The following is a 14,377-nucleotide window of genomic DNA, read 5'->3' on the forward strand; positions in this document are numbered from 1 at the left end:
ACTAAATGTAACAAATGTAATCTTGTACCAGCAAGGGCAGAAGTGATCAACCAAATGTAAACATTAACTTCATGAAAGAAAAACTTTGTACAGGGGTCCTCAAACTTAGCCACTTTAAGACTTGTGGACTTCAACTCCTAGAATTCTGGCTGGGGAATTCTGGGAGTTGAAGTCCACAAGTCTTAAAGTGACCAAGTTTGAGGACCCCTGGTTTAAGCCAACTTTGATTCAGGGGGCTCGAGAGATTCGGACCTCTGTCCCGAGCCTGTAGCTCTCTATTTCTGCAGAAATAAACAGCTGAAAATTGCCTTCCTCGTTCCAGCGTGACTTATTGATCGTGCAGGCCGGAAAACAGAAGCCAGTTGAGACTCGCCTAACTAACACTGCCTTCACCCGGGAGGCTTTTTGCACTTCCCAGTAAAAGCCTGCAGCCTTGGTGATTTCCTTGTGGTCTCCCATCCAAGTCATAACCAGGCCTGGCCCTGCCTAGCTTTGGAACGCGGCAAAGATCGCCGAATAATCCGCCCGCCCTTGAACCTTCCACTTCTCTCCGACCCTGAGGCTTGCCGGGGCTCCCACGCACCCACGTGGGACTCGCCGCCGCCCTTGGGCTTCCTGCTACACGGGAGATTCCCCGCCTGCGCCTCTTCCTCCGCCTCGCCTCCGACCCCGCCTCTGAAAGCGGCCGCGACACTTCCCCTTTCCTTTCGCTTTCCCCGCCTGCCGGAGCCGTCCGGTGTGCCGGACCTCCGCTTCGCTTCTGCCGGGATGGCGGCGGCGGCGGCGGCGGCGTCGCTGCCGGCTGTCCCGGTGCTCATCCACCGGCTGGCGGAGCGCTTGCTGAGGAGCCTCAGCCAGCTGCTGGATCGCGCACCTCCGGGCAAGGGCTGGCGGGATTTGGCGCAGCTCGCGGGGAGCCGCGGCGGGGTCCGGCTGAGGTGAGGGAGCTCGGCCGGGGGAGAGAGAGAGAGGGAGGGTGGGTCCCCGGGAGGCGGAAGGAGAGAGGGACCCCCGAAGCCGCCCTGAAGGGAGGCCGGGCCCTTCCATGACCGCAGGATGCCCGGGGAGAGCTGTGCGCTTATCTCTGCGCCCCTGCGAGGCGTTAAGGAGGCACGTCTGAACACCAGCTACTATGGGCGTGGCGGCCGCGAGATGGCACCGCCGCCAGCTTGGGAGGCTTCCGAAGATCCTGGAATAAAGACGAAGGGTTGAGCTAGTCTTCCCGGCTGTGTCTTGTCTCCTAGGACCGGGTGGAAGGCCGTTCAGAGGCAGCGGCTAGAAAAGAGGAGCGCCTGGCTCCATCCGGGTTGAGGGCTTTCTACAGACAACTTCTGGTGGTCCGGATCAGAAGGAATTTTTCACACCCTTTGTTCTGTAGAGGCTTGGAGTAAACACGGTGGCTCAGTGGGTTAGGACGCAGAGCTTGTCGATCAGAAGGTCAACAGGCGGTCGAGTGCCGCTTAACAAAGTGAGCGCCTGTTACTCGTCCCAGCTTCTGCCAACCTAGCAGTTCGAAAGCACGTAAAAATGCAAGTAGAAAAATAGGGATCACTCCGGTGGGAAGGTAACAGCGTTCCGTGCGCCTTTGGCATCTAGTCATGCCGGCCACATGACCACGGAGACGGAGCCCCTAGAGTCGGAAACGACTAGCATGCATGTGTGGGGGGGGGACCTTTACCTTTACCTCTTCTTTGGTGAGAAGTCAAAGGAACCGCGGCTGTAAGCGGTTTAGAATAGCATAACAGATTTGGAGGGGGTCTTGGAGGTCATCTAGTCCAACCCTCTGCTCAGGCAGGAAACCCTATACCATTTCAGACAAATGGTTGTGCAATCTCACATGACCACGGAGACGGAGCCCCTAGAGTCGGAAACGACTAGCATGCATGTGCAGGGGGGGGGAACCTTTACCTCTTCTTTGGTGAGAAGTCAAAGGAACCGCGGCTGTAAGCGGTTTAGAATAGCATAACAGAGTTGGAGGGGGTCTTGGAGGTCATCTAGTCCAACCCTCCGCTCAGGCAGGAAACCCTATACCATTTCAGACAAATGGTTGTGCAATCTCTTCTTTAAAACTTCCAGTGTTTGAGCATTCACACCTTTTGGAGGCCAATTGTTCCACTGGTTAATTGTTCTATCACGAAGTTTCTCCTTAGTTCTAGGTTGCTTCTCTCCTTGATTAGTTTCCACCCGTTGCTTCTTGTCCTGCCTTCAGGTACTTTGGAGAATAGCTTGACTCCCTCTTCTTTGTGGCCACCCCTGAGATATTGGAACTGAAATAGTCAAGAAGTGCAGTCCAGAAAAGAATCAAAGGTCCTTAGTTCTACAAGGAACTGAGATTTGCCTGTACATGAAACAGTTTGGTTTACATAGTGGTCAGTTTGGTTAAGATGCTGGTCTGGGAGCCAAGAGACTGTAAGTTCTAATTCTCCCTTAGGCACACAAAAGCCAGCTGTGGCATACTCAGCCCAGCCCACCCTATCCCACAGGGTTGTTTTGGGGGAAAATAGGAGGAGGAAGAAGTATGCCTTGGGTTACTTATGAAATGAAAAAGACAGGATCAAAATCTAATAAATAAGGTACCAGAGGGAAGATGATCTTGCAACCATTGCTAGAGGAAGTAGTGCAAGAAATAACAGGTGCAAAAGCTGCAGTTATCTCTATTTGCTTAAATAGAAGGAAACATTCTTATGAGCACAATTAGGATCAGAATTGAAATGATAAGCAAGATGGTTGTTAAGTGAGTCACAGTCAATTATGACCTTTTTGCCACTGTTATTAAAAGAATCACTGAAGTTGTTAAGTGAATCATGCTGTAATTAAATGAATCTGGCTTTCTCCATGGACTTTACTTGTCGGAAACTGGCTAGAAATGTAACAGATGGTGATTACATGACTCTGGGATGCCTCAACCTTCGTAAATACATGCCGACTGGCAAGTGTCCAAATGTTGAACGTAATTACGGTACCTTGGGGAGGCTGCGATGGTTGTAAGAACCATCATAAGTCACTTTTCTTCTGGTGCTGTTATAACTTTGAATGATTGCTACCTGCACTAAGTTCTGTACAATAGCAGAACAATCTGTCTGTCCATGGAGGGCGGGAGGCCTACCACTTCAGGAGGGTTTTTAAAAAAAGCTAGGCAGCCATCTCTTGTGGATGGTTTCAGTGTTTTGAGGGGTTTTGTAGATTGCAGAGGGTCAGACTCGATGATCCTTGTGGTCTCCTCCAAGTTCTGTCATTTCACTTTTTTATTATAATTGCTACTGTGATTCTAGGAATGTCCTTAAGGAAGCTCAGACTCAAATCTGCCAGGTTCATCAAATTGAACATTCCCTAATGCGTATGTTTTGAATGAGGCAGCTGTCTCCAGAAGGAGCAAGATACCAGTTTGAGAGTATGACTTGATTTCCATCTGTCCTTGGGTTTGCAAATGGCAGCTGTGGTGAGAATTACACTTTGGTGCAGCTCTTCCTGGGTCAGTCAGCACAATTAGCCCTGCCTTGGGGTTATAACCGATCTTGGTGCACTGCAATGCACCGTACGTGAGGCTATTCTTGAAAAGCATCCATATATGGTATCACAACTGGTGCAATTAGAGCTGCCAGGTGACTGAGTGTGAAAGATGTAGAAATAGTTTATTTTTTATATTGGAAAATTCTGCACTGGCTTAAGCTCCCAGTTACTGGTTGATATCAATCCCAAGAACATGTGGAGTTACTTTTGAGTAATTACTTTATGATTGTTTGCCTAAAGCAGGGGTGTCAAACTGCTGGTCCACAGGCCGAATTCATCATCTGAAAGCCGTGCCCACCTCATTGCCGGCAATGGCAAAACTCTCTGATATGTTGCGTGACATCACATGATGTCACGAGTTTGACATGTCTGGCCTAAAGACAGAAATTGTCTTAAGTTAATCTTCCAATGAAATCAGTTGGAGAATGTGGCTATCGCTGAAAGAGTTTTTCAAGCGATAGCCTTAAAAACTCTCTACATATTTAGACCATCATTTAGCTATTGCTTCTGTTTTTTCTTTAGGTTGCTTTTATGTTCTATCACACTCATTTATAATGTAGCCTACACTTAAAGTATGTTCTCTATTGCCCAGCATTCTTGTTCGTTGAAATGCAGTGAGTGAAATCATGCGCTTAAGGATTCTCAAATTTTACACCTACCTCCTAAATCAATATGCCTATGTGATCTAATGTGGGCTTTTTAAGATGGCTCATCTGTGTTTTCCTGGTGCTTTTTTTAGCCTCTCTTAGATCATTGCAGAAAGTCTTCCCCTCGCACCGGATTCATCAGTTGGATGAGTCAATTGGGTTGGGCAAGGAGAGGAGAAAGCAACTTCCTATAGATGTTTCTTCTCTGACTATTATGTAAGGCCAACTTGATTTTTCTCGGCTATAGTATTCTTTTTGGGAGCTAGAGTTGCAATTTTACTCTAGACCAGCCTTTCTCAAACTAGGCAAGTTTCAGGTGTGTGAACATCAACTTCCAGAATTCCCTAGCTAGAATTCTGGGAGTTGAAGACTGCACATCTTACAGTGACCAACCCTGAAAAACACTGATCTAGATCTTACACATAATTAACTGTATGTACAGAAAGAGGTTTGCCTTATTATGGCTATTATTGTTGTCATTCTTTGCAGTTCTCTAGAGTTGGAGCATTGTTCTCTGCAAGTTCTGGATCCTGAAGGAAGTCCCAGCTGGAGTCTCCTTCAGCTGATGGGTGAAAGAGGCTGTACTGTTTCAGAGCTGACAGAATTGCTGCAGTCCCTACAACATACCGAGGCACTTCAGTTGCTCAGTCCAAGTAAGTTTGTGTACTCAGCCTAGGCCACCTCTTAGTAATCTTACTAGTGCAAGTTGCATCTTATACTTAAAGCATTAAATTATACTGGCTTCCATCTAACAACTAAGAAAATCAAATTGACCTTGCACTCTGACTGTCAGGGAAAAAAGAAATGATGACAACCTTTCTGTTCTTGGACAGACAGACCTCAACTTACAACTAGTCATTTAAGAACGAGTCAGAATTACAGCGGACCTCAAAAAATGACTTATGATGTGGATTCAAAGTTCTGACATGCAACCACCCACCCCCTGCAGTCACATAATTGCATTTTGGACACTCGGCAACTGTTTGCAGCATCCTGCAGTCACAACCATGCTTATTGTTTTCCTGAAACAAGGGTTTACTTCCCATTTCCAGGAAAAAAAATGCCCCATGGCAAATAGTGGGTACGCCTAACTACCACTGCATTTGATTTATGACTGCCACAATAGAATAGAATAGAATAGAATAGAATAGAATAGAATAGAATAGAATAGAATAGAATAGAATAGAATAGAATAGAATAGAATAGAATAGAATAGGAAGGGATCTTGGAGATCTTCTAGTCCAGCCCCCTGCTCAAGCAGGAGAACCTATACCATCTCAGACAAGCGACTGTCTAGCCCAGGGTTGTCAAACTGCCGGCCCGCCGGTAGGATGCATCATAGCAAAACCACGCCCACCCCATTGTGTCGAGATATGTCATGACTCATCACGTGACGTTGCGAGTTTGACACCCCTGGTCTAGCCTCTTCTTAAAAATTTCCAGTTATGGAGCGCAAGCTGTTCCACTGGTTAATTGTCCTCACTATCAGTAAGTCTTTCCTTAATTCTAGGTTGCTTCTCTCTTTAATCAGTTTCCAGCCATTGTTTCTTGTCCTGCCCTCTGGTGCTTTGGTGACTAACGTGACCCCCTCTTCTTTGTGGTAGAAGTGGGCAGCATCATGACCTACTTTATGATAATCACAACTTGTGACTGAAATTGCAGGCTCAATTACAGTTGTAAGTTGAGGAATATCTGTATATCTTCCAGTTTAGTGTACAGCTATTTAAGCCTTGCCTCCCTGTAAGAAAGAGCCTTCAGGATACTGCCAATGAAGAGTCAAATTGCTTTTTGTGAGTTAAATGTTACATGCATGTAACATGGTAATCCATAGTGAATCTACACAGGTAAGTTATTCATTTATAAGTTGCTAATAACATCAAGTCTGAAGTCCATAGATTGCAAAAAAAAGTTTATTTTTTATAATGTTCAATAATGGAGCATCTGCTTTGTTCCAAAGTCAATTTCCACATGATATAAATACAGTTAAAAATAATGTGAACATCAGTAAATATTACTTCTTATTTCATAGCTGAGTTGATACATGTAACTTCTTCCCCAAAATAACAAAGAACAGTAAATGAACATATGCTTAATTGAAGCATTAATCTCATTGCATCTCAAACAATATGATGCCTTTTCTATATAAACGCACTGGAGCCTAATTAATGAAATGTTATTTTCATTGAATAAGATTTTATAGGATACCTGGATGTTTTGATATTGATGTAAACATCACTTCCATTGCTGCTTGATTATCTTTTCTAGGATTTTCCCAGCTATTGATGTCAAGCTGTAGTTTCCTGGATCTACTTTTCCCTCCTTCTTGAACATTGGAATTCTTTTTCCACTACTCTGGCAGTTCCCCTCTGCTCCACGATCTCTGAAAGGTTTTGTTCAGTGGTTCTGAGATCATATCTGCCAGCTCTTTCAGATTTGCTTAAACCCTTTCCTGTTATATTGTGTTTTCAATTTGTCCTGTATGCAGTCTTGAGTTTTTCTGATGATTAGACAGCCTTACAAAGCCAACAAACAATTAAATAAGCAAGCAAGCAAACTTCAGTGTGTTTACATGAATAGCTTACTAATTAGATTACTCTTATCTTTTTCATAGGTATAAAGATCATTGTAGAACCAGAATCCCAAGCTATTTTATCTGGCCAGATGGTGAAACTAAGCTGCTGGGCAACAGGTTATCCTCTCCTACATTATCAGTGGTTTAAAGAGAAAAAAATGGTAAATAAATATACTAGAATGTAAGTGGTAGCTTCTAAAATGTAGAAAATTCTAGAACATATTGAGTGCAATTGTCTTTTTAAAAATATTTTTATTAACATTGTTTTCAATATAATAAAAGCATTGAAAGTATTAAAATATAGAAAATTAAACATAAAAGAAAATAAGGAAGGCGACAGACAAAAGGAAAAAGAAAGCGTAGAATTATGACTTTTAACCTCCATTTCATCCAAATTTATTCAAATATTCAAATTTATTCCATCATCCATCTCATACAAGGTGTTAAGTTTTGACATGATATCAAGGGTTGACACTGTGGTTTCAAGGGTTGACACCATGACATTGTACTGGCCACTGGCCTACTACAAAACAGTTTCCAAGTTCTTATTCTTGAAAGCATAAGTGGGATAAAATATGTAGTAAAATAACCACATTTCTTAAAGCCAACATACCATTTTTTCAGTGCCTATGATTTTTAAAAGAAATGGGTTTTTTCATATTTGAGGAACAATAATTTCCCAGGAAAATCAGCATATTGCAGGAATCTTGGCAGCACTCATAAAAACATTGTTGAATAGATGTTTATAGTGTATGAATATGAATATATGAATATAACTGTTTTTGGGGGACAAAACATTTCTATGACACCAAGCACTATTGAATAAGGACCTGTAGATACTACCGTAAATGATTTTATTCCTGGTAAACAGTTGTATTTGGCAGAACATAACTTCACTGATTTTATTTTGATCTGGGTGTATAACATGAAATTTTCCCATTCTCAAAAGTACACTTCACATCAAAAATAGGTATTTAATTAATTGAATTAACAGTATGTTATGTGTATGGAAATGTATTGTCATATTAGACTGCAGTTCTAAGTATTCAATCTATATAGGTTGTTCTCGACATGCAACTAATAGCAATAGACTTGTATAATGCTTCATAGTGTTTTACTATGCTATTATTTTTTGGCTCTAAGCGGTTTACAGAGTCACCATATTGCCCCCAACAATCTGGGTCCTCATTTTACTGACCTCAGAACGATGGAAGGCTAAGTCAATCTTGAGCCAGTCAGAATTGAACTCCTGGAGATGGGCAAAGTCAGCCGGCAGCACTGCATTCTAACCACTGTTTCACCACAGCTCTAAACAAAGTTCCAATATACCTATCTGGGTGGTATGCTCAACTCAGACTTGAAATTGCACATCACCTCACTTTGGGTGCTTGGAAACATCTGCATTTATGGCCGTTTGCAGTGTCCCACGGTCATGTGGCCGCATGTTATGTGGCTTAGTCAAAAACAGCCATTTCTGGTTTTCCGCAAAACCATGCCATAGTGAACCGTTGGTTTGATTAACAAAAGAGCCTCGTTGGAGCAGTGGGCTAATGCCTCCTTAAATAACACCAGCTGCCTGCAATTAGTGCAGGTTCGAGTCCCACCAGGCTCAAGGTTGACTCAGCCTTCCATCCTTCCGAGGTAGGTAAAATGAGGACCCAGATTGTTGGGGGCAATAAGCTGACTTTGTAAAAATGCCGCTTGGGGGGGGCGAAAGCCCTAATAAGCAGGCATATACATAGAATGAAGGCTATTGCTAAGCACATTGATTTGTGCTTTAGATTGTAAGCCGCCCTGAGACTTCAGAGAAGGGCGGGATATAAATGGGATTAAAAAAAAAACAACCCACAGATTAGCTTAATGACTGTCAAAAAGTAATCAAATTGACCATCATGAGCTACAGCTATAACGGGCAGGCTCCATTACAGTCGTAACTCAAGGATTACCTGTACAGTACTAAAGTATTAAGTCTTAATAAGGCAACATGTATTATTAAAGCCTTTTCTCACTAGGAAGTTACAGTGTCTTCATGGCATCATCTGGCTGTTGTTTAAAAGATATAATCCCCGAGTCCACTAAGGAGTTGTTACTTACATCCAGGTATCCTGGTAGTTTCACAAACTTTATTTTATTTCAATAGGTTCATGGTTAACAACCTTGGTCTCAATAGAGGAGAATATTTGTAGTTTAGGGTTGAAATGAGGTGTCCTTGGTGCCTTCTGAGGTTGTTGTTTTCTTGCTGATGTTTCATTACCCAAACTAGGTAACATTATCAGTGCTCATAGGGAGTGAGTTTTGCTCTCATTTTATGTTGACAGTGTTGGTGGGGTGCTCTTAGCAGTTCTTTGTTTGGGCTTTTACTGTCAGTCTGACCATGTTCAATGTGACAATCTGATTGTTAAGAAATCTATAATACCACTATTTTATTCTTTGAACTGCTGTGACCATTTGCCTCTCTGTCTAACTAAGCGATACTATGAATAATAATATTGCCCTTTCTATGGATTTGATCATAACAGCAATTGTTCTATGAGCTGTCATTCATTTTGACCTCAACGTATTAAGTTAAATTAATTTCTGGGGTGAAAAAATATCTGTGGGTTTCCATTATAGAAAATACCCTTCTGAACTAAGAAATGAATTCTATGAAGCACTTTAAAAGTAATAGTTAATTGAGTTTTTTAGGTGTGGATAAATCACGTTACAGAATTGAATCCTTGGCAATCACAGAGAACCTAAAGCAGGGGTCTTCAAATTTGGCCATTTTATGACTTGTGGACTTCATGTCCCAGAATTCCTCAGCCAGCGTGCCTGGCTGAGGAATTCTGGGACTTGAAGTCCACAAGTCATTCCTCAGCCAGCGTGCCTGGCTGAGGAATTCTGGGACTTGAAGTCCACAAGTCATAAAAGGGCCAAGTTTGAAGACCCCTGACCTAAAGGATATATTGAATTCTTTGAGCCAAAGCTACAAATGGGTGTTTCACTTCTATGCTATTTTTAATGTATAATCTTAGGCTATAGTGTCTTTATGTGTCAGAAATGGGTCCCTGCTTTTTTGAACAGCTTTTCTTCAAACTATTTATGGCCCCAACTTCTTGTCTTCAGGAAGCCTCCAAGGTCTGGCTTTTCCTGCAGAGTATTTTTTTTACCTCACTTGTTGATCTATCCTTTATTATGTAAGAGGTTTTACGTTTCCCTGATGTGGATTTTAGCAATCTTACTGTTATTTCCTTGATTTCTATTGCCTTGCATTGCCTTACAAATTATTTATGCTTTGTAAACTGCCTAGAGATAACTGGTATGACTTATAAGGTAGTGGGATGGATGGATGAAAAGTCAACATACTATAATAATAATAATAATAATAATAATAATAATAATAATAATAATAATAATAATAATAATAATAATAATAATAATAATAAAGTTGGAAGGTACCTTGGAGGTCATCTAGCCCAACCCCCTGCTCAGGCAGGAAACTCTATACCATTTCGGACAAATGGCTGTCCAGTCTCTTCTTAAAAACTTCCAGTGTTGGAGCATTCACAGCTTCTGGAGGCAGGTTGTTCCACTGATTAATTGTTCTGTCAGGAAGTTTCTCCTTAGTTCTAGGTTGCTTCTCTCCTTGATTAGTTTCCATCTATTGCTTCTTGTTCTGCCTTTGGGCGCTTTGGAGAATCCCTTGACTCCCTCTTCTTTGTGGCAGCCCCTGAGATATTGGAACACTGCTATCATGTCCCCCCTTCATCGTTCTTTTCATTAAACTAGACATACCCAATTCCAGCAGCCGTCCCTTATATGTTTTAGTCTGCAGTCCCCTAATCATCTTTGTTGCTCTTCTCTGTACTCTTTCCAGAGTCTTAACATCTTTTTTACATCGTGGTGACCAAAACTGGATGGAGTATTCCAAGTGTGGCCTTACCAAGGCATTGTAAAGTGGTATTAATACTTCACGTGATCTTGATTCTGTTCCTCTGTTAATGCAGCCTAGCACTGTGTTGGCTTTTTTGGCAGCAGCAGCACATTGCTGGCTCGTATTTACTAGATCTCAAGAATGCCTTAGAAGCTCCTCTTTGTGTTCTTAGTCTTGGTCCTGAACTGGAGAGACCATCAATTAACTCCCTGTTCATCTAGAGGTTTATCAGGCAGCCTTTACCATATCTTTGTCTTCCATCTTAATCTAGTTTAACACTATAGCTGTGTTGATAATATTTATGCTGAGTTTCTTGCAAAATGAAGATTAATTGTTAGATAACATAGCAATATAATTGTTAGATGAGACAGGACAAGAGTAAGTTGGATTGAGATGGGTGGGTATAGAAATTAAATCAATAATATTTTAAATCTTGAGTGCTTAAGATTTCATTTTTCCTGGTTAATTTGTTTCAAACAGGCAATGAACATGCATGAATTCCAAACTGATCTTTGCTGAAACACTCTATTCTATTGGTTTACAAATAATGCTCAACATAGAACAATGGCTGAGTTTGCCAGTCACTCTAAGTTTAAACAAACAATCAACCAAACCAGCTATATCTTCCTTATTGTGGCAATGTGTGCAATCATTTTGTTGTTGTTGTTGTATCCTAATTCAGGTTCCAAATGGGAATTCCCCAGAACTGATATTCAATCAAGTGACTGCAGGAGATGCAGGATTATACATATGTCGAGTGAACAATGATTCTTCCTATGAATTCAGCCAGTGGGCACAGCTGGATGTTTGTGATAGCCAAAGAGATTCTGATGGTGGGTTACAGACTTTGAACATGGTAGAAATGACAAGAGGGTGTAAATAGGCGGCGTACTGATTCCCTACTTTCATTTTAAAGTTGTAACAGTAATGTTTTTATATTTCTGAAGTTTTTTTCTCTTGGCATAAGGGTTAGGGATGATTGTGATTGATTATGAGGTCGTGGAATTCTCTCTATTCTCTATGGCTGCAGTTTCAGGAAACACAATTCATAAATCTCTGTCAGGTTAGGCTATAACTGCAATAGATTTCTAAAAACTTTTAATGAGCCCATGCTGGTATATTTGACCGCAACAGCTGACTTAAAAAGCATCTGTCCTGGAGATAATGTTTTCTAGCTTTTTTGCACTTTTGGAGGGGCACATGTCCATGCAAGTTTAAAGACTTGCTAAAGCCTAAAATGTATTATTTCTCAGTATTTGCCTGGAAATCTTTCATTGCTTGTTTCTTAGTGATTTTTAAGTTATTTTTAGATTACCTTTTAGTCAGAAGGATCTTAACACAGTATAAAAGTTCATGTTAAAGCAAGTTGATTAGCTATGCATATAACTTTCTGAAAAACACATGTTTTAGGTCATATATTAAAAACCATCTAATACTGAATGAATCAGGGAAGTCTTTCTCTCTCACTGGAAGCTGAGTAACAAATGGCTTTTCTGATCCTTCAAGAAAGCATTTAAATCCATTTTGTTGATAAGATCTACATCCTGAATTGAGCCCAATAACACTTGGAACCAATTCAAAAGATGTAAGATTGAGATATGCTTATTGCTGTCCAGTAAAAGAGAGTATTTGTAGCTCAGAATTGAACTGTGGTCCTTGGCACTCTGTGGGCTTACTTGTTTGCTTGCAGATGTTACATTACTCAAATAGGTAGCATATTACATAGAAAATGAGTGTATCCCTGTTTATACAGGTAGTTCTCGACTTACGACCACAATTGAGCCCAAAAGGTATGTTGCTAAGTGAGAAATTTGTTCAGTGAGTTTTGTCCCATTTTACAACTGTTCTTCCCACAGTTGTTAAATGAATCACTGCAGTTGTTAAATTAGTAACACCGTTGTTAGTTAATCTGGCTTCCCTATTGACTTTGCTTGTCGGAAGGTCACAAAAGGGGATCACATACATGATCCTGGGACACTGCAACCGTCATAAATATGAACCAGTTATCAAGTATCTGAATGTACCGTATTTTCTGGCGTATAAGACGACCCCCTACATTTAAATTATAGGGTTTGGGCTATACAACGCACACCAAATAAAAATTAAAAAACATCAGATTTGATTTTAATATGGTAATTTTAATTCAAATGCTTATGACATGCAGGTGCTTAGTAGGAAAACTGTCACTTATAAACATAAGGCTGTTTGTCATCAAACATGTAAACATAAAACAGTGCAAGTGGATTAAACTAGAAGAAGAAGGAGAAGAAGAAGAAGAAGAAGAAGAAGAAGAAGAAGAAGAAGAAGAAGAAGAAGAAGAAGAAGAAGAAGAAGAAGAAGAAGAAGAAGAAGAAGAAGATGATGATGTTGGAGGGGACCTTGGAGGTCATCTAGTCCAACCCCCTGCTAAGGCAGGAAACCCTATACCATTTCAGACAAATGGCTGTCCAGTCTCTTCTTAAAAACCTCCAGTGTTGGAGCATTCACCACTTCTGGAGGCAGGTTGTTCCACTGGTTAATTGTTCTAACTGTCAGGAAGTTTCTCCTTAGTTCTAGGTTGCTTCTCTCCTTGATTAGTTTCCATCCATTACTTCTTGTCCTGCTTTCAGGTGCTTTGGAGAATAGCTTGACTCCCTCTTCTTTATGGCAGCCCCTGATTCCAGCAGCCATTCCCTATTTTCCTAATTCACTTTTTCACTTTTCCTAATTCACTCTAAAGCTTTCCCTGTGCAGAGCCTTAAGTAACACAAGCTGCCTGCAATTAGTGCAGGTTCGCATCCAACCAGGCTCAAGGTTGACTCAGCTTTCCATCCTTCCAAGGTAGATAAAATGAGGACCCAGATTGTTGGGGGCAATAAGCTGACTTTGTAATAATGCTGCTTGGGGGGGGGGTGAAAGCCCTAATAAACAGGCATATATACAGAATGAAGGCTATTGCTAAGCACATTGATTTGTGCTTTAAATTGTAAGCCACCCTGAGTCTTCGGAGAAGGGCAGGATATAAATGGGATTTTTTAAAAAAAAGACCAAATGGGAGATCCGCTCCAGGTTTTCCAGCCAGCCCGCCCAGTTCCTGAGTCAAATGTGTCCTTAGAGCTAAGCCGCTGCTCTGGCTGCTGCCTTCCCCACCTGCCTTTCAAGTTGGGATATACTACAGCTGCTCTTCAACTTTAGAAGAATAGACGCCCAGACCCCATCCTGTAAAAAAATCACAGACTGCAGCCTCTTCTCCAATTGGTCCCGCTTTCCCTGCGCAGACTAAATGGGAGATCCGCTCCAGGTTTTCCAGCCAGCCCTGTCCCTAAATTTTCAGCACCCGGCGTATAAGACTTTTGAGAAGATTTTCATGGGTTAAAAAGTAGTCTTATACGCCAGAAACTACGGTAAATCACATGATCGTGGGGATGCTACAATGGTCATTAGTGTGAAAAACGGTCATAGGTCACTTTTTTCAGTGCTGTTGTAACTTCGAAGGTCACTAAATGAACTTTTATAAGTCGAGGACTGTGTGTATACAGAAGCTTGGTGAGGGTATGGTTTTTTCTCTTTGGTAAGTCCTTGATTAAGATATTGCTTTCTGCTTCATATGTTTTCTTCTCTGTACCATCTAATTTAGCTGTATTGTTCTGGATTAAATGCAATTTCTGATCACTCTTGCAAGACAGTATCATTTGACTGCTAATCGTAATATTAAAATGATAAGTCACTAAACTGTTTTCCTCAGATACTGTATAT

General features: G+C 41.4%; 1 protein-coding gene across 2 annotated transcripts in view; it reads left to right on the plus strand.

The window, feature by feature from the left end:
• The first annotated feature begins 721 nt into the window (after window positions 1–721).
• Window positions 722–14,377, plus strand: part of MALT1 (MALT1 paracaspase) — a 48,096-nt gene continuing 34,440 nt past the window's right edge. For both annotated transcript variants that reach the window (XM_081320242.1, XM_081320243.1), the window contains exons 1-4: window positions 722–938; window positions 4,647–4,810; window positions 6,769–6,890; window positions 11,325–11,475. In XM_081320242.1, coding sequence (XP_081176368.1) covers window positions 769–938; window positions 4,647–4,810; window positions 6,769–6,890; window positions 11,325–11,475 — 607 coding nt within the window. In that variant the 5' untranslated portion in view covers window positions 722–768. The remainder of the gene's footprint in view (window positions 939–4,646; window positions 4,811–6,768; window positions 6,891–11,324; window positions 11,476–14,377) is intronic.

The sequence above is a fragment of the Vipera berus genome (assembly GCF_964194415.1).
Source record: "Vipera berus genome assembly, chromosome: 2".
In the NCBI taxonomy this organism is placed as follows: Eukaryota; Metazoa; Chordata; class Lepidosauria; order Squamata; family Viperidae; genus Vipera; species Vipera berus.